This window comes from Colletotrichum jinshuiense, chromosome 1 (genome assembly GCF_051148585.1).
Source record: "Colletotrichum jinshuiense chromosome 1, complete sequence".
In the NCBI taxonomy this organism is placed as follows: Eukaryota; Fungi; Ascomycota; class Sordariomycetes; order Glomerellales; family Glomerellaceae; genus Colletotrichum; species Colletotrichum jinshuiense.
This window is the reverse complement of record NC_139302.1, coordinates 2,234,768-2,254,308: the sequence shown is the minus strand read 5'-3', so window position 1 is coordinate 2,254,308 and position 19,541 is coordinate 2,234,768. Positions and strand designations below refer to the sequence as shown.

Sequence of the window (19,541 nt, the reverse complement as noted above, 5' to 3'; positions counted from 1 at the left end):
AGAGGGCTGTGACGCCTACCGACTTCCAATGCGAACTGCCCCTGCCAAAGTAGTTTTAGAATCCTCAATAAGCCACCACGACTGGATGGGGGATGGGGATGAGACTGGGAAGTCATTGGTGCCCTGGTAGCTGCGCGCCTGCACGGCACATCATATGCAAGTTCGAGGTGGCCACGTCCTCCACTAGCGATGCAACATTGCCTCATCCGCCTTCCATTCGGGGAGGGGACTCCCTGAAATGGACGGAGGGCGCGCACACCACAAACCACACACGAAGAGACAAGCTGACAAGCTGGGGAAGCTGGGGAAGCTGGAGGGCGCCAAATGCCCGCTAACGGGTTGCCGTCCCGAAACATTAAACGGCGCCATTCGTTCTGGCTCTCATTCTGCTTTCCTTTGTTTTTATTATAGTTCATGCTTCCAACAACAACCCGAGAGAAACTCGTCTACCTGTCGTGTACCGCCTCGGTCATATACTTCGTTTAGGATGAGATGATGGCTCAGGTATCAGGTCAGACCCAATGCGAGCTGCTACAGCCAGCCAGACATTTGTCCCAGAATGTGTACAACAAGCGCTAGCAATGTCCAAAAAACCAACACGAAGAGCCCATGTCTGAAAGATTAATGAGCCGTCCTGCAAACGAGCACTGCCCTGTTGATTTGGTAGAGAGATGACGTAACGAACCGCGATAAGGAACGCCTTCGGTGTCGAGGCGAGGGAAGAGTGGTTGACCCATACGACTTCGCGCACGCCGGTACCCTTGGGCATGAGGAAATGAGAAAACAAGTAGCCTCACCTGGGGCAAGTAAGCTGCCCTCCCTCCGTCTTGAATCTAGACTGAGCAGCCTGAAATGCGAGAGAGAGGCTGGGCCGGGTGACTGACAAAAAGCCGAAAACGCTCTAGTCAACGTCCAGATGAGGTAAACAGCCTAGCGCACGCTACTGTTTTTCTGTAACCTTGATCCCACTACAGTTAAAGTGCATACACAATCAAGAAGCGCGTAGACGCGTCGCTTTAGGACCCAGCGCAGGAGGGAAATCTAGGCACATGCGATTTGGGGACGCCTTTAAGCGGGCGGATCTCGAATGAGGCACCCTCTATCATCGCTTCCTTTTCATCATCCAAGTAAATTGCACACTCATTCTTTCACCGCCGCATGCCACTCGAAGCAAATAAATTTGACCGCCTCGAACTCTGATGGCCTCCTCGGTTAAACTGAAGATACGGCGAGGAGTCGCCAGCTGACCTCGAAGGGTGGGTCTCTGTCCGATCGCAATCAGTCCGTGACGACGTCTTGACTCAGAAGAGCGCATACAAGCCCTCAACGGCGGCCGCCATCAGAACCGCTTCACGAAGCCTTGAATTTGCTACCCTTGTCGGGCGAAAAGCGCATTTGAACTCAAGGCTTCCAGGTCGCCTTTCTACACTCCGAAAAGTGCGTTGTTCATGTATAATCACAACAAGCACTTTGGGAGAATGCCTCATGCCGTGTTGCTATTCCAGATATTGGCGCCCAGTCAGTTATTGATTAGTTCTGAATGCTTCGACTCCGACCGGTTCCATTGTAGACGGCTACCGAATCCAAGAAAAGGGAACGAGTCACATGGCCACAGCAACATTCAGAGCAGCGCGGTTGCTCTCGCTTGAAACCTTTGCTATCAATTCTGCCTTGCCTGACACTCGTTCGTTTGTAAATACTCAGGCTGGGATCACTACTACGGCGCCATAATCATGTTACCCGGTAGCTGAATTTTTTTTTCACTTGCATACCCGAAACCGCTTCATCATGTCAGATGAATGTGTCCGGTGAACCGGAAGTGGCCTTCAAATGGCACAGTTCAGGATTGGCTAAGGCTGCCTGTTGCGCGTTCCACAACTTACGCCCTCTTCTCCGCCTTGAACTCTTTTAAGGTGTGTGTGACAGTTCAGAGCTGTTGCTACTTTGATATATGCATCTCCCCCTCGCGTGCATACCGTGGTATTTTCGTGAACGCCTCATTCATCCAAACTCTAATGCCTTTAATCCTCCTCTAATGCGTACCACAACTTTCGCAAAGTTCATGTTCTCCAACATCCACAAATTGTATAATGTTGTATCGATTGAGCAAGCTTAGGCTTAAGTCACGTTACAGTCAAAGTTCCAGACATCGTACACACGCACAAGCGGGCGAGCTGTGTACAGTCCTAGCAACCTGGATAGGTTGCCAGAGGTTGCCAAATACAGTTCGTCCTGGGAATCAAGTGTACTGTTTGGATAAACCAATCAATCTACAGGCAACACGACGCAGAAAATATGTGAGTTTCTTTAACGGGTTCGAGTCAAGGGGGTAGATTGAGGTACAGCAGAGGGCATGGGTACCGTCCCCTCCCCCTCTTCTTGACATTCTTCAACTTTCTATGCTTTCCCTCTTGGTCATTCCATCAACTAAAGCCTGCACGGCTGGAAGTACACACTCACGAATATCTGCTTCATCAAACGGGAAGACAGAAACAACACCCATGTCCTAGATTCTCCGTGCGAGTCTTCAGGTTGGTGGTTTTGGCAAAGCGAAACATATATATATATATAATTTGTGGAGTTTGGACTCTATCGACACTCTTCCTTGCAAATCGAGACAGCACGAGCTCCTAGAGCCTATCACACACACGCCACCCAGCGAATCTTACGATGTGCTAAAAGAAGAGCAACGGAGCAATCATGACGGCCGACAGCAGCGCCAGGCCAACGGCCGACTCCTTACCCGCAGCAGAAGGAATAGGCGGCGCCGAGTACCAGCTGGTCTGTTCCTGTTTCCTCAGGCAAGAGGGGGCAGACTCGTGTGCTGTTTTTGAGGACGTGACGGAGGTGGAGCCCAGGGAGACGGGTGCAAGAAGACGGGCATTGGGGGCATGGGCGCGGCGTGTGCAGTTTGTGCGGTTGAACAGAGGAGGGATGTAGAAGGGCTCGGCGGGCTTGATGTGATAGAGCAAGGCGAGGGGGTAGAGTACGGAGGTAATCTTGACCATGTTGATGGCTTGAATTCCAGAAAAAGTTTGGAGGAGGGGGGCAGATTTTGACGTGAAGATGACTGTAATCGCCAGTAAAGATTGTTACGGTGTATACTTACCGGGTGGTTGAGGGATAGAGTTTGATATCAGTATAACTGCTAAGTGATTACCGTGTATTGCTTGATGTAAATTATCTAATTTATGGCGATGGTGATGAGAACAAGGAGAAAGCTGCCAAACCAGAGGAGACGATACGTTTATATAGACAGAATATCAATAGGGCTCCTGCGGGTCAAGAGACGTTCTTTTCGACTCGACAAAGCACGCATGCCAGAACAATGTGATTCACAACTCAACAACGCGGGGACAAGTCTATTATAAACGAGCAACAAATGTGGGCAAAGACACGCCCGAACCCTTTCGAGGCATCCCCCCCCCCCCCCCAAGAAAGAAAGAAAGCGAGAGTAAGAAAATAAAAGGAGTGTTGTACGAGCGCCGAAGCAAAAACGTTGTGAACAAAGCCATATAGGATTAGGTTCAGGATTTCTAGAACCTCGCCGGAACTTTCAATCCAGCCTTCCCACGGACAGCTCTGCAGGGAAAATTAACAACGATTTCACATGTAGAGACTAAACAAAAGTCACAACAACGAATGTCACAAAGCGAGAAAGGAAAAAAAGGACCTCGAATGGTTGTCAAAATGTTGGTGTCAATGCGTTGATTCCATTGATCGATCGACCGCGTTGAAGCAGTCTACTAGCCTAAAAAGGGCCGAAGTTGAGAACGCCACACCCAACTCCCGCCTACAGAATTTTTGTTTTACCCTCCCGGTATTTGATTTTCCGCTTAAAAGCAAAATTGTGCAACGCCTGTAGAAAATGCATGCAGTATTCTTTCGAACACCTTTCCCTTTCATGAACCATGTTAAATGTCATGCGTGACCGTCCCTGCGATGAAATGGGTCGCCCCGCGCTTATCCCTTCTGAACCATTTTTGTTGAACTGGGCATCTTAGCCCAATGTGGTATCAAATCAACCCTCCCTTACCAACGTCGCGCAGCTCCCTGGCATTCGTGACGATGGTTTACAAGTCGCCGGCATGCTTTAGATACCAGCGTCAACACGCCAGCCCTCGACAGGGAGGGGGAAGCTGGAGCTCCAGGCGGCAACCTCCTTGCGGAGGTCGTTGATCTTGGTGACCTGGCCGCCGGCAACGGTGGCCTTGAAGTCCTTGAGCTTGTTGGCCTCCTTGGGCAGAGAAGCCTGGACCTCCTTGCAGATCTTGATGGACTCGTCGATGTAGGCAGCGACGCGGTCGAAGTCGGCCTCGCCGAATCCACGGGAGGTCATGGCGGGGGTGCCGATACGGAGACCGCAGGGGGTGAGGGCGCTCTTGTCGCCAGGGATGGAGTTCTTGTTGCAGGTAATGTTGATCTGCTCAAGGACGGCCTCGACACGGGCACCGTCCAGGCTGAACTGGCGGAGGTCAAGGAGGACCATGTGGCTGTCAGTGCCATCGGCGACGAGCTTGTGGCCAAGGGCCTTGAACTTGGTCTCCAGGGCCTTGGCGTTGTCGATGACCTTCTGCTGGTAGGCCTTGAAGTCGGGGCTGGCGGCCTGCTTCAGGGCAACAGCAAGGGCAGTGATGGTGTGGTTGTGGGGGCCACCCTGGTGACCAGGGAAGACGGAGAAGTTGATGGGGTTCTCGAGGTCGTAGAGGGTCTCCTTGCCAGTCTTGGCGTCGACAGAGCGGACGCCCTTGCGGAAGAAGATCATGGCGCCACGGGGGCCACGGAGGGACTTGTGGGTGGTGGTGGTGACAATGTCGGCGTACTCAAAGGGAGAGGGGATGACACCGGCAGCAATGAGACCGGAGATGTGGGCCATGTCAACAACAAGGTAGGCACCGACGGAGTCGGCGATCTTGCGCATGCGGGCGTAGTCGATCAGACGGCAGTAGGCCGAGGTACCGGCAACGAGGACCTTGGGGCGGAAGAGCTGGGCGTTCTTCTCAAGCTGGTCGTAGTCAATGATGCCGGTGTCGAGGTTGACGCGGTAGGGCATGGTCTCGAAGTAGGTCGAGACAGCAGAGATCCTGAGGCGTCCAAGTCAGCTAATGCCACCTGAAGAGATTATGTGTTGTGACGCGTGGCTACTCACTTCTTCTGGGGGGTCTGGTAGCCGTGGGACAAGTGACCGCCGTGGGGGAGATCCAGACCCATGAGGCGGCCGTGGACGGGCATGATGGCCTGGTAGACCTGGAGGTTGGCAGGGCTGCCGGACAAGCACTGGACGTTGACACCCCACTTGGAGGAGTCCAGGTTGAAGGCCTTGAGGGCACGGTTCTGGCAGAGGATCTCGATCTGGTCGATGTGCTCGTTGCCACCGTAGTATCTGGCACCGGGCTGACCCTCGGAGTACTTGTTGGACATGGGAGATCCCAAGGCGTCGAAGACGGCACGGGAGGTGACGTTCTCGGAGGCGATGAGGATAATAGACTCGCGCTGGCGCTTAATCTCCTCCTTCTGTAGCAAGAGGTTAGATCATAGTCCAGGGTGGACTGGAAGCTTAGTCGAGCAACGTACCATGATCTCGGCGACCTCGGGGTCGGAGTCGATCAGAGACTTCTCCAACATCTGTCGGTGAGTCAGTATACAGCGCTGTCGAGCATGGCGGGGTAGCAGAGCAGAGCGGACGTACCTCCTTGTGGGAGACGGGGAGGGAGTAGGTAGAACCATTGGCAGCCATTGTGAATGTTGGTGTTGCGAGAGGAGGTGAGGAAGTTGAGGAGAGATTGGTTCACGCAAACAACGGCAGTGAAGAGGTTAATGTAGAAGAAAAGGAAGAGAGGGTGGCCAGCAAGGTTGGGAAGGGAGGGAAGTAGCTCGAAAAAATTTGGGCAAACATCGGAGGGAGCAAAATGTGAATGGCCGCACCCTCACACTGAAGCGGTGGGGTATGGCGGGGTGTGATTGGCGGGGTCGAGCTTGCGACGAGGTAGAACTGAAAAAAAAAACTACGGCGCGCCCCTCAACACCCGACAGGGACCACAGGGCACTAAAGGCACTCAATCAGAGAGTCAGAATAGCTGCGGCAGTAAGCTTGCAACCCGTAGTGGACGCTAATACAAAATTATCCCTGGACTCACATCCAGCAGGCGGAGTTATTTGGCTCCGATTCTGGAACCGTCCCGCGAGTCATCGAGAAACGGCCCCATTTCGAGAGGGGGTTGGCCGTTTATTAGCTGCTTATCCCTCACCTCATCCGTCTCACAGACCCCGATGATTCGACTGAGCTGGGGACACTGGATGCTTCGGACGATGTGGCGATAGCAACTTGTGAAGTTGTGGCAATTGACCTATGACTCGACGATATATTTCAAATTCGCGGTCCAGAACCTTCGTATCCTGCGCCTTACATATCGATGGGGAAGGACTCTGTGCCGTAATTGTTTCCCAGCCTCCTTGTTCTCGTACTCATAGAGGGGTAAGTTGCAATCACCAATAAAAACTCCGCTGAAGACAACAACCGCCGCCCTGTTAGAGGCGGTTAAGGCTGTGGTGATTGTGTCCAAGTCCTAGATTTTCCTCCCACATCCATAATGCTGCAAATGGTAGCAACCGATCTGTTTGAGGCGAGGAGCAATCAAAAAGCCTCAGTGTAACAACTCAGACGTAATACAAGAAGTTTGTGAGTTGCTCGTGGAGGAGTGTGCGATGTCGGCGAGTCGCGCAAGGTAGACAGATTTGTTGCAATTCTCACAACTCATTGAGCAAAGCCCTGATAGGATAGGTCAACACAAGAATGCAGCTAAGAATGCACTTCACAACTGATTGTTCCAAGCATACCAACCCCCGATTCAGCATCAGCCATCACATCTAAACCCTCAAGTCGAGGTAATGATTGATGGATGAAAGGCAGACCGGGGGCTACGACGCTATTGACCCACAGAGCAAGCAAGTGCTTTTACGCTTTGGTGAACTTGGAGGACCTGCAGGACCTGAGCGCCAAGAGCTGTTTCTCTCTCGAGTGTCAGGCCAGCTGACTCATCTGAGCAAACAGGATCGCATCCACACTAGCACCGAGCTCCGAAACCTCCGGGTTGGCAGCCTCAGGTACCAAGGTGTCTAAGTCTAAACACGGACGCAGGTACCTCAGCTTTCCAAGGCTCATCCAGGTGGCGCCCCCAGCAATAAGGTAAGCTACCGAATGGAGCAAGGGACCTTACGGACCTTCCTTATCTCATCAATCCACCATGTTGCGTGATGTCAGTCAAACAATTCCATTCCCTCCCGGCTTCGACAAGCATCTTGTTGGCGCAGAATGCCCAACGAAAGAGACACGAAACGGCGTCGAGCTAGAGAAAGGCTGCAGGAACACGCGATCAGACACGCAAGCTCCGTTATGGCTGCCTCATCACCCTGCGAGCGAGAGTGTGAGTGTCACCAAGTGTGAGAGAGTTGCCAGGAGCTCTGTCTCGGCGTTGCGTGCCTTGGGCAGCTCCGTCGCTGTCGTGGTTGCTCCCCCAGCCAGCTAAAGTGGGTCCTCCGAGGTAACCCCAGCTTTTGATAGGCAGATAAGATACCTGCGCCTATCGGGTGCTGCGTCATGGTCTGTACGTGCCTTGCGGAGGCGAGTGGGCAGGTTGTCACGGGGGCGCACCTGCTGGAATTAGGCAAGGTACCTACCTACTTAATAGGTACCTAGACGCCGCCCCAGCTTCCGCATCTTCCCCCCATCAACACATCATCCCCCCCATCCGTCCCAATCGCCATCTCCCAGTATCACCAGCACGAAGACGCAGGCGCCAAACTTCTGTAAACGGGGAAACCGAGGTTGACAGCCACGATGAAGAGCACACTCCTCACGGCGGCCGTCCTGTTGGGCGCAGCCCAGGCCGAAGTCCACAAGCTGAAGCTCAAGAAGATCCCACTCGAGGAGCAATTGGTATGCTTGGGCATCGCCTCTCACCCCTACAGTTGCGTCTGCTAACTATTCATCACAGAACTCTGTTCCCATCGAACACCAGGTTAGACAACTTGGTCAGAAGTACATGGGCGCTCGCCCCGATAGCCATGCCGATGCCATGTTCAACCAGAAGCCGTTTCAGAGCAGCGGCGAGCACCCCGTGCCCGTCAGCAACTTCATGAATGCCCAGTGTATGTTCATGTTCTTGTGCTCAAAAGTACCACACACGCTAACTCATTTGCCAAAGACTTCTCTGAGATCGAAATCGGTACTCCCCCCCAAACCTTCAAGGTTGTTCTGGACACCGGCAGCTCCAACCTGTGGGTGCCTTCTCAGAAGTGCGGCAGCATTGCTTGCTATCTGCACTCTAAGTACGATTCGTCGGCTTCCAACACCTACAAGTCCAATGGCTCTGAATTCGAGATCCATTACGGCTCTGGCAGCTTGACTGGCTTCGTGTCGCAGGATGACGTTTCCATCGGCGACCTGAAGATCAAGAAGCAAGACTTCGCCGAGGCTACCAGCGAGCCTGGCCTTGCCTTTGCCTTCGGTCGTTTCGACGGCATTCTCGGCCTTGGCTATGACACCATCTCCGTTAACAAGATTGTTCCCCCCTTCTACAACCTTGTTAACCAGAAGGCTATCGACGAGCCCGTCTTCGCCTTCTACCTCGGCGACACCAACGAGGAGGGTGACGAGAGCGTGGCTACCTTTGGCGGTCTCGATGACTCTCACTACGAGGGCAAGATCCAATACATCCCTCTCCGCCGCAAGGCTTACTGGGAGGTCGACCTCGACGCCATTTCCCTTGGCGACGAGACCGCTGACCTTGAGGGTCACGGTGCCATTCTTGACACTGGCACTTCCCTGAACGTTCTCCCCTCTGCCCTGGCTGAGTTGCTGAACAAGGAGATCGGCGCCAAGAAGGGTTACAACGGCCAGTACTCGGTCGAGTGTGACAAGCGTGCCGAGCTTCCCGATATTACCTTTACCCTTGCTGGCTACAACTTCAGCATCTCCGCCTACGACTACATCCTGGAGGTTTCTGGCAGCTGCATCTCCACCTTCCAGGGCATGGACTTCCCCGAGCCGGTTGGCCCTCTCGTCATTCTGGGAGACGCCTTCCTGCGCCGCTGGTACTCTGTTTACGACCTCGGCAAGAACGCCGTCGGTCTGGCCAAGGCTAAGAAATAAATGCCTGCTCATAACAACTTTTCATTGAGAACATGTCGACTACTCAAAGGTTCAGATCCGGGGTGCGGTTGTAATTGATCTACATAGGTAGCTAGTCTGGACACCAGTGCGCGAATACCAATAGTAGTATATCCCTTTGCGATTATTTGTGCCCTCCATGGTCGTGATGTTTTTGTTGTGGCTGGCTCTCTGCGTGTGAAAGTATGATGAAGCCAAGATACAGTTGCTTGGTTCACAGCTGCTAATGACACCCGATCTCCATATTTACCAGTCCAAGAGGATGTGTAGAATGCCATTCTGAGGGAACTTTGAAGTGAGATGGAAAGTGCAGTTAAACGCTACCGTGTGTGCATGAAACCTTGATCCATCAAACTTCTGCAGCTTTCAAACAGTTAAATTGTGTCGTCATCCCTTCAGTACTCCTGCTCGACTGACAATTGTATCTCTTCGAGCTGGTAGAGAGAGAGAGTTGCAACAGGGACGCGCAGCTCACTGCTCAGAGCCATCTCCTTCCCCTGCACGGACAGCCCAAAGGCCAGCCTATCACGTGAGAAGACCCACATAATCGACCTGGTACGTACTAGCGCCAATCTTAGCGTCCCCTAGTCTTTTCGCAGCGGCCGAACAAGACACATTCTTCTCAGTAAACGCAGCCTCCCAACAATCACGCAGGGAATTGCTCCAAGAGCGCTTGCAAGGCAAAAAAAATCGTAAAACGGCGACGTTGATGGGCCCTTGTCATTTTCCGGGTCTTGTTGCTTGCCTTTGAGTGTGTTCTTGGATGAGAAGGCTCCCCCAAACGCCTGGCCTCGCGACGCTTGACGAAAAAAGGTTTTGGAGTTCCACCAAACGACCGACCGACGAACCTCGCGCGTCGCGACAATCCCGCCCTCCACTGGGCTACCTGCCACCCCCGTCGTCCCGCGCAACATCGACGGTAGGAACGCCAGACTCACCCCAGCATCGCGACAATCCCGATTCCCCCAACGATCACAACACACGACGCTTCACAATGGCGCAGCCGGATTCGGTCCAGGCAAACGGCATCCCTGGACCGGACCATGCTGAGTCCCCCCAACCCGTCGTCCCTGTCAAGAGAAAGCGCGACACCGAGGACGAGGGGGAAGAATTGAACGGCGATGGACTCGAAAAGATGGAAGTCGACAGCGAAATGCCACGAGAGGATTACAAACCCCTCATCCGGGATTATTTCACTGTTCTCAGCAGGTACGGTTACCGCGCCCCCTCTCGCGCCCTGCCCTGCGCCCTTGGCTGCGCATGCCCCCTCTGCTGCAGCTGGAACCGCGTTATACTGACTTGCAGCTCCAAGTTTTGATGCAAACCCATCAATTTTGAAGCGTCGTCTCCCCGAACCCGATTCTGATGAACCCGACGCGAAACGCCAAAAGTCCGCCGATAGCCCTTCCATCGCCGACAAGGTCAACCACGACTCCTACGCGCACGTCGATGAACTTGCGGCGGATCTGGTCGAAGCCGTGAGGGATCAGCTCAAGGAACTCCAATCCGTCAACCCTGAGAAGGACAAGGAGAGCGACGATGGCGCTGCTGTGGTACAAACCAAAAAGTTTCGAGAGAGAGCTATGGACCTACTTCGACGAGAGATATCGTATCCGCGCAGCGCTGCGAATGCCACTAACTCCAAACCGGATCTGGAGTCTGCCTCGGGCAGCGCTGTCCTGACGGTTTTCGGTCTTGCCCCTCACGGCAAGCAACTCTTCTCGAGTCTGCCTAAGAAGCCATCCGGAAGGGATAAATCTGATGTCAAGGCATCGCTGTTGAACCTTCCTCCCGGCGTTTCAACTTCCTTCATTGTTCCGTCACGGCAGAACGAGCGAACCGCGACTCTTGGGGAACTGTTCTCCTCGAGCCGGCCTCTTCCTCCACTGCAGCCGCCAAAGCAGCCCAAGCAGCTAGCCAAGGGCAACGCTCTCGGCTTCTGTCATCCCGAGCCGGCGGAGAAGTCCAAGTACTTTAACGATTCGTACTCGAGTAAGAAAGTGTCGGTCGGCTACTACCTAGACTACACCAATGCAGCACCGTCATCGAAGAGCAAGCCGAGACTACGTGAGCGCGCGCAAAGTTTGGCAGGCCACAGACCATCGTCCACCGAACTTGAAGTCAACGAGATGGAATCCCTTTTCCGCAGCGCCTTCTCCAGTTTTGCCCCCTGCAGAGATGACTCGGGCTCAGTTGTGCCGTCTAGTCATGCCGGCCGCATGTACTGGCATCTCACTGGGCAGCGAAACTTCAACCGACTGATTGAGTCCGAAGTGGGGGAAATCGATGGCGTCAATGGTGAAGACGCTAACAAAAAGGCCTTTGGCGAACCTGAGCCTGAGAACGGGGCGGTTGATGAAGAGTTCGTCAACGAGGCGATCGAGAAATGGGATGAATGGCTGGTGGACCCGGCGCTTGAGGACATGAATGATGTCTTGACCAAGCCCAAAGACAAGGACCCTGCGGACAAGGAGGTTGATGAATTCCTTGACGAGGTCACTGACATGATCGAGACACTGCTCTCGTACCAACGCATCCGTAACCTCTCGCTGCCCTCGTCTCAGAACCGCTACTCGGGCGATCCTGCCAATGGCGACATGCTATCGAATGGCGCCATCTCGACGCCGACGGAAGAAGAAACCTTGACATATGAGGCCTTGAGGGCTCAACTGAGCCTCATCATCAGCACTCTGCCTCCTTACGCGGTAGCCAAACTTGATGGTGACCAGCTCGGGGAGCTTCTCATCAGCACCAAGCTCGAGGTTCGCACAGATCAGTATAAGGGGGTGATGGAGGATGATGCAGCATCTCAAGCCCGGGTACGCCAGCAGCAAAGCGTTGCCGCCGCTGCACCCACAAACCGGCCCGCACCACACCGCACGCCGAGCGCTTCTACTCCGTACAGCGCTCAATATGGATCGGGTCAGTACGGAACCCCTACACGGACACCTTCCATCGCACCCTCCAACTACTTCCGACCGGGTCAGCAGCCTGCGATGACCCCGCAGCAAGGCTCTGTTCCTCGACCTGGTGGTGTTCCGCACCAAATGTCTCATTCACAACAGCCGCGCTCTGGCCAGCCAGGTGCTTACCGACCAACCAATGGGTACACCAACTACGCGCAACATGTCGGAAAAGCCCAAACACCATATGGCCATCAAGGTGTCCAGTACGGATCGCAACAGAGGCCTCAGCAGTACTCTGGGTACGCGGGCACGCCAACACATGGCACGCCAAACACCCGTTTCCAGCAACCCTACCAGCAGCAGCAGCCGCCTTACCAGCAGCAGCCGAGCACCCCATCTCAGGGCTACGGAGGCTTCTATGCAAACGGTGCAAACAACATGCAGCAACGGAATATGTCTCCTCAGGTTCCAGCCGGTCAGTACCAATCTCCAACTCCACACCAGCAGCCACGGTTCTACGGCTCGACTCCCCACCAAAACATGCCTGGCACTCCTCCGATCAACCGTCAACAGTACCCGAATGGTAGTCAACTCCCTCAGCAGCCTTTGAACTCTCTAACGCCATACAATGCAGCCTCCGTGAGGGCAGATCAACAGCGCCTCCATGCCGAGCAAGCAAGATTCAGGGCCGCGGCGCAGCAAACGAGTGCTGCTTTTGCAACCAAGATACAGGGCACCCATGAGGCAGCTTTGGCTACAGTTCCAGTCGATGACCCCAACCCGCAAGGGTCTCCATACAATGCGACCATGAGGGCACGCATGGCTGCGGGTACTGCCCCGAAGCCGCAGAGTCCCGTCGGCAGTGCAGGCAAAGGCGTCAACGGCACTCCGCCAATCCCACACAAGGTGACGCCGGTGCCCATACCGGTTATACCTCAGCAGCAGCAAAGGAAGCCAGCCTAGGGACCCGGCGCTTCTTTGCTGCCGACCATCATGCAGCAAGATTCCACTCGAGGCGGTACAATGCCCATTGGTGCCATGGTTTCACCCGTCCACTTCTCTACTACGCCCCGAACCGAGCAGCATGAGTGGTGAGTGGGCTGGTACTACCAGAGCTTGGTCCAAATCCTCACCCACCCACTCAATCACCCTGCGTGCTTAAGTCTAAAAATAAAAAAAAGAGCTTGATTTCTATTTGTCTACGGTGTCTGAATAGCAAGGGAGCGATGTCCTTTAGGAGTTGGTCGGAGAGGGACTTTTATTCTCTCAGTTGTGTCTGCAACTTGGACAACGGGGTGTTGTTCCGAACGATGCAAGACGGCGGCCTAATTGATGATGGATGGATAGGCAAGGGATGCAGACACGAGAGAAACTCCAAGACCGAGCAACTTCTCCTTGTTCTTCGTCCCTGAAGTATTTTCGGCGTTTTGGCCTTTGTGTTACTAGAATTCTCGGAGGAGAGTTGCAACTCGTAGACGGTCGCCAAAAGCGCGTCTTTTGGGTGTTGAAACCGGCCAGCACAGTCAAGGTCGCGTTAGCTTATCCCAAGGGAGTTTAACTCTAGTTCATGGGGGTGTGCGGGGGAACGGATTATGGTTCACTTAGGAAGGGGAAAGGCTTGGCTCATGTGTATAGAGTGTTTGCGGGGCAGCTGAGCACTTTGCATCCTAATCAGAAACAATGAGATTCTACGTCAATGGGCTTTGTGATCCTTTCGATGGCGATTGGCAGAGGTGAACTTTGTTGTCCCACGCAATTCGTGATTAACTTGGATTATTTGAACAAGGATCTGAACATTTGGTTGTCTAGCCTCATCCGAACTCTTTCAACCACCGGTTCTGAGTAAGAGTCAGGCAATCGAAGTAACCCGTGTCATTTTATTTTACAAATGACTGACCATTCCTATGGATGAGCTTCTTATTCCAACCAAGTCTCCAATGTCTCTGAGCAGCCTAAATTTCTGGCTTTAGTCACCCCTGAAATTGAGTATGCATAGGTCAGTCGCCGTCTTCCGTCTGCGGAGTACATAAGCATCGAGAAGTAGGCAGTTTTTACATGCATGATTTGTTCAGATTCTGCGTGCTTGTTGGAAAAAAAAAACAAAAGCCGGCCCGCGTGGCATTTGCCTTAGGATATACGTTCGTTGAGTAGGCTGTATCAAGAGTTTACCTCAGACACGACCGTCAACACCTGTCGCTCCCAGCAATGCTAGACCAGTCATAGCACAAGATTGTACCTGAAATAACTGCTTCATAAAATACCAAGTTATAACGCGCGAAGCCTTTTTTCTGCCTGCCATCTTAGTTGCACGTTTTGTTAATAGCTAGAGCCCTCGTCCAGGAAGAAACCATCTCCGAGAGACCTTCTGCCACCGTGTTCAAGAAAATGATTCGAAGAAACTATCAATTACTGTGATATCAAATTTGAGCATCACTGTATAGAAGCTGACTCTCAATGAGATGTTGAGCTTCTCGACCGCGTATCTCGGAGGACGCCAAGGGATTTGGTTCATGAGCTTCCCGAACATGATTCAACCCCTCTCCCTAAACTATAAGCAGATAATGAACCTGCCGTCCAATCTGCTGCTGCTTGATTCCAAGCATATCTTCAATGTTCGAAGACACTGAGTGATGTCTCTGATATGAGCCGCCCTCTGGGAAGGAGCGACACCACGGCAGCCCGCTCCTTCCTTCTCGCAATTCCATCTGAACTTCACCATCGCCAACCAGCCTCTCCCTTTCTCTGTCACTATCCTCGACTTTCAAGTTGCCCCTTTCCCCCCCAATTAGCGAGACGAGAGCCGAATATCTACTCCCACGAAATTTGGAAAATCCTTTTTCTGATTATCAAATTACTTTTGGGCTTTCCCCCCAAGCGCACCTTACTCGGTTACCTCTTCCCTCTCACTGACAATCCAACCAACCCTTAATCAATCCTCACTTACTTCATCAATCTCATTTTCGTTCAGATGCTGGTCAACTGCACATACTTCAATTCAACTTCGATCTCGGTCCTGATTGTATTAATCCTACGCCTTCTTTTCATAGTCACCGGTTGGCTTCTCAATCACCCCCATCGCCTAATCTCACTTCCTGTCCGACATCCATTCTTGCAAGAATATTGAAAGAAAGAGTTGCTGGTCAACCTTTAGCAGGAGACTGGTCGCCTAATATCACCCTTCTCTCCACCTCGCCTTGTTTTCTTTCTTGCGGCCAAGTTTAGACAACCGCCAAGATGGGACGTCTTGATCTGACTTACCTCCTCGAAACCGGTCTCTTCAGTGATCTTCACTTTGTTTGCACTGACGCCGACGGAAACGACAAAACATTCACCGCCCATCGAAACATCGTTTTTACGCAGTGCCCCAAGCTCAGAGACTTGGCTTCCGCAGCCCCGATGGTGAGTTGAGCCCCGAGGGGAGATCAGATCAGTGGCACTGACTCCAAGCAGTACCAGGATGAAGCCGGCTTTGATGCGGTTCATTTGGACCTTGATCCTGTTCCCCTTGGCAGTGTACTCCGATTCCTCTACTCTGGAGAGTACGAAGCAGTGTACCAGGCAGCGGCGACGAAACAAGATGGTGATGGTGATGGCGGCCTCGACGACACACCGCATCCTCTGTTCTATTCTGTGCATGCCCTCCAGCTGGCACATGACCTTGATCTAGACGAACTGTACCGGGAAGCCGCGGCAGCCTTGTGCTGCTCATCCCAGTACTTCACCGACCACGCCGACTTCGCCGCGGTGGTTGACGAGCTCTATGACAGGTGCGGCCAGCACCCGCAGTTCAGCTATCACCTCAACAGAATCTCGGGCATTGTCGCCGAGAAGGCATTCTCCAACAGAAGCTTCCAGAGGCGCCTGAACCCAATAATGCTCCGCCACCCCTACCTAGCCCTCGATGTCCTGGAGGCAACGATGGAAAACCTTGAGGAAGCCAAACTCGAGGCGCAGAAAGCCCAGGAGGATGTTTCCGACCTACGAGACTGGCACAACGAGCGCGAGGAGTTCTGGAGAGAGGCGGAGAGGGAGCGCCAGCGCGACCGGGAGGACAGGCTTGCGAGTGCTGAGGAGCACGAGTACGAGCGCGAGGCAAACCGCTCGAACAAAAGACAACGGACACTGTGAGCTGCCGGACTGCCACAATGCGAGGAGGGAAGCATGGCTGTGATGCAAAGATGGCATATGTGATGAGCGTACAGGCTGGTCCTGGATCATGAGCTATGGTTACGACAACGGAGGCATTGGGGATATCAGGAAAGATAGGAGCGGGCTTTTGACATTGTTACTTTACTTCATCATGCAAACTTGTACAAATGAACACGACGACACGAGTGCCTCGTCTGTCGTCCTTGAACACGTTCTCGGCATATCTGCACACATCATTGCTCTCCTCCAGGTGCCCTACGCGCTTCCCAATCTCCCAGCTCAAGCATAGCGCGTTGCCAAGCATGGATTATGAGCGCTGTCAAAGGGCACTTTAGCAGCGCCATAAATACCTTAATACACTTTCCTTCATGGGTCTCCGCCTGAGTCTTCTTCTTCTTCTTCACGTTTGCCGTCTTGCTTTTCTACCCAAGGCCAGACAGAAAACCAAAACGGTGGCCTAAATCGGAACCCCTGCCAACCAAGTGGGAAATATAACCGCCGGGCAAACGGGTTGCTCGGATAGACAGTACTGGGGCAGACAGACACTTGAGCATTGTGGGGGATTGCGAGGTTCTCAGAGGACAGAGACGCAGCACACGCATCATACAATACTCGGTAGCGACGGGGCGGCCGCGGCCATGGGCATTCTGTGGGCAAGCGACTCTTTTTGTGCAAGATATAGGGCTACGTTAGGAAGAGAGCAAGGTGTTTCGAAACAGGCAACCAGGTTTATAACGAGCTCATGGCCACTCTTGCAGACGCTGCCGATGGCGAACATTTGCCGCCCAGGAGGTTTTGAATGTATGGGCGAACGAACTTCTATTGTCTCGCATTGGGTATCTATCAAAGTCTTACACGGCCTCCCCAGCTTGTATTATACACGGCGCCCAGCGCAACGGACCCCTTGATGGGTCATTGCGATCTATCTTACAATTCCAACTTTGTCGGTGTACCATCTTCCAAGCTTTCCAAGTCCTGTTGCTTGGAGACCGCCAGGTTGAGAACGTTGTTTAGATTCTGATGATTGAACCACACATCGCTGTGGATATAGTGTTCAACCTCTTCGTCGGCCGGCCAATATATCGAACACTGTCTCCCTTCGACATCCCGGCTCACAATCTCTTTGCGCAAAGGCGCTACCACATCCTCGTCGAGCATGGGCTCCGCAAAGGCTCGAAACCCCCGCACCACTCTCGCAAGACGCTCCGTATCGGCAAGTGATAAATTTTGGCCGGCTTTGGGGGCCCATTCCCTGACGACCCACCATAGAAGCAAAACCATTTCCTCGTATTCGCCCGTGAAAGCAAGTGCCCGCATGTAGGTGTTGATGTGACACACTCGCACGAGGGGGTTGATTTCGGGCCTGCGGGCCGGGCCTCGACTTGATAGCGCTCTCCAGGCAGATTTGAGCTTGGATACTGCATCTCGGACAACATCTATTTCTAACCGGGGTTTGCCCGACGGTCGATTTTGGAAGATGGGCGTGAGCATCTGACTCCATGACCGGTCATCAGTATTGCTAAGACCAGGCATATTGAAGACAGGAAGCCTCGGAGATTGAGGTATCGTCGTATCGACGTGGTACAGTGACATGAATGCTTCTATCCTGGGCGGGGCGGCTTCTGAACAAGCCATAGGGGAATGAGCCCGGATTAGAATCGACAGTCTTGGCAGTACCGTCTTGAATATAATTCGACCATATGACTGGAGCATGTCCAAGGTGAGTCCGCAGTTGGGCTCTGCAGTCTGCAGGGCCGTCGTGGCCAAGATAAGAACTTGCACGGAATTGTCTATTGGCGCTTCTGGGCTGACCATAATATTGGGCCTAGCCAGTGTGGACAGGATCAACTCGTATGGTGCCAGCCCACGAGTTGGGGTTGCCATCCATGCCGCTCGTGCAAAACGCAGAGCATAGTTGATGCCCCCTAAGCTGCGGATGGGGATAGCTTTGGGCGGAATTTGTGTTCGATTTGGCTGTATACGGCAGTACAGGTCGATGCATGCGTAGATAATGTCGTGATGGGTCCTTGCAAGCACATCCCACGGTAGGTCCTCTTGTACCTCCAGGCCCGATCTGAAGGCTTTTTTAGCTTCTTTGTCTAAAGTGCTGTGGTCGATGTAGTCCAGAGCACGCTCGACACTGGGGCTTTGCCTGATGAGCCAAGCCAACTCTTTTGGCCCAATGGTCACGCCAGATCTGAACATGTCCTCCGTCACCTTGCGGATGCCGGGTGGGAGTATCCGCGCCTTCTCAAACTCGCTGAGACCCCTCTCGCAGTGCGGGTGGACTTCTCTGCCATCTCCGGGAAGATTGTTGTGATTGGGATCGGCTTTTTTCGCTGAAAGCTTGGTAATCAGCTCCCGATATACTTGGAACTTCGGCTTCATGCCCGGCTCTGGGGGATTTCTGAATACGGCCCAGGCTTCCTGGGGATTCCGAGTTGCGCGGATCAATGCTGCCCATGTACCCTGGTCAATGCGCAACTGACGTGGGTAATTGGCCCTTGTTTGAATAGTTGGCGAGCCATCAGGGGCCATACCTCCTAGGATGTCGGTCGTTAGATCGATTTCCTCCTTGCTGTACCCAGAGCCTTGCATCATAATGCCGGCTTTGACGACCCTGCTCAAGTAATTTTCTGTGTCGGCTTTTTCTTCCATGCCATCTCGCAAGACTCGATAAGGGGGCCACGAGGCAGTAAGTGCGCTGGCCGTGTCGCGTTCAGAGTCGGTTTTCGGCAGCGCAAGTAAGATTTGTCTGATGGCCCGGTAGCTTTCTCGTTCTATAACCAAAGGCCGCTCCAGGATGGAAGACATCGAGAGGAGCGTAGTCACGGCATTCCAGTTGTGAGACGCGTTAATATATGCCCGGAGTTTCGTTGGAGCTGACACAGCTTGCAGGGTGCAATTAAACACGCTGCATTGCAACTTGTACCTCTGTTCTGGAAGCTCACGGCTGTGCGCTATGTCTTCAATGTATGCCACAGACAAGTTTGCAATTTCCGATAACGCGTCGGGCCGAACTTTAATCGCATGCGCGGCGAGTCTCTTTTGCATCCTGATGAATGTGGTCGGTGTAACTACTTGGTCAAACCAATGATGCCGCGTGCGAACGTTTTGTTTCTGACGTCCAGAGTACCATTTCTTGCAGTAATCCAAAAGTTTCGAAAAGACCTCAGGACTTGAAAATATTGGTACTGTTCTCAGTATGTAGAAGAGGATGAAGAGCGGTTTGTGACCCGGGGTGCTCAAGAACCTGTCAACTCTCTCGTTCATGTCGGCCGGAGCGAGAATCCAGGCCCATTTGGAAAGATCCTCCG

General features: G+C 53.2%; 6 protein-coding genes across 6 annotated transcripts; 3 read left to right on the top strand and 3 right to left on the bottom strand.

Annotated features, from left to right (window-relative positions):
- Positions 1–2,675: 2,675 nt before the first annotated feature.
- Positions 2,676–3,008, bottom strand: EsH8_I_000601 (uncharacterized protein; the record flags this gene model as incomplete). Its single annotated transcript, XM_083268014.1, has 1 exon — positions 2,676–3,008. One exon carries the CDS (start codon positions 3,006–3,008, stop codon positions 2,676–2,678), a length of 333 nt encoding a protein of 110 aa, XP_083118452.1.
- A 1,085-nt stretch (positions 3,009–4,093) lies between these two features.
- EsH8_I_000600 (glycine hydroxymethyltransferase SHM2) lies at positions 4,094–5,737 on the bottom strand (the record flags this gene model as incomplete). The annotated part of the gene is made up of 4 exons (XM_083268013.1): positions 4,094–5,084; positions 5,150–5,514; positions 5,575–5,625; positions 5,690–5,737. The coding sequence occupies 4 exons, from the start codon at positions 5,735–5,737 to the stop codon at positions 4,094–4,096; spliced, it is 1,455 nt and encodes a 484-aa protein (XP_083118451.1).
- Positions 5,738–7,837: 2,100 nt separating this feature from the next.
- Positions 7,838–9,151, top strand: EsH8_I_000599 (proteinase A; the record flags this gene model as incomplete). The annotated part of the gene is made up of 3 exons (XM_083268012.1): positions 7,838–7,936; positions 7,995–8,148; positions 8,205–9,151. 3 exons carry the CDS (start codon positions 7,838–7,840, stop codon positions 9,149–9,151), a joined length of 1,200 nt encoding a protein of 399 aa, XP_083118450.1.
- Positions 9,152–10,163: 1,012 nt separating this feature from the next.
- EsH8_I_000598 (uncharacterized protein) lies at positions 10,164–13,038 on the top strand (the record flags this gene model as incomplete). Its single annotated transcript, XM_083268011.1, has 2 exons — positions 10,164–10,378; positions 10,482–13,038. 2 exons carry the CDS (start codon positions 10,164–10,166, stop codon positions 13,036–13,038), a joined length of 2,772 nt encoding a protein of 923 aa, XP_083118449.1.
- Positions 13,039–15,309: 2,271 nt separating this feature from the next.
- On the top strand, positions 15,310–16,203 carry EsH8_I_000597 (uncharacterized protein; the record flags this gene model as incomplete). Its single annotated transcript, XM_083268010.1, has 2 exons — positions 15,310–15,474; positions 15,526–16,203. 2 exons carry the CDS (start codon positions 15,310–15,312, stop codon positions 16,201–16,203), a joined length of 843 nt encoding a protein of 280 aa, XP_083118448.1.
- Positions 16,204–17,151: 948 nt separating this feature from the next.
- EsH8_I_000596 (uncharacterized protein) lies at positions 17,152–19,038 on the bottom strand (the record flags this gene model as incomplete). Its single annotated transcript, XM_083268009.1, has 1 exon — positions 17,152–19,038. One exon carries the CDS (start codon positions 19,036–19,038, stop codon positions 17,152–17,154), a length of 1,887 nt encoding a protein of 628 aa, XP_083118447.1.
- Between the last annotated feature and the right edge of the window lie 503 nt (positions 19,039–19,541).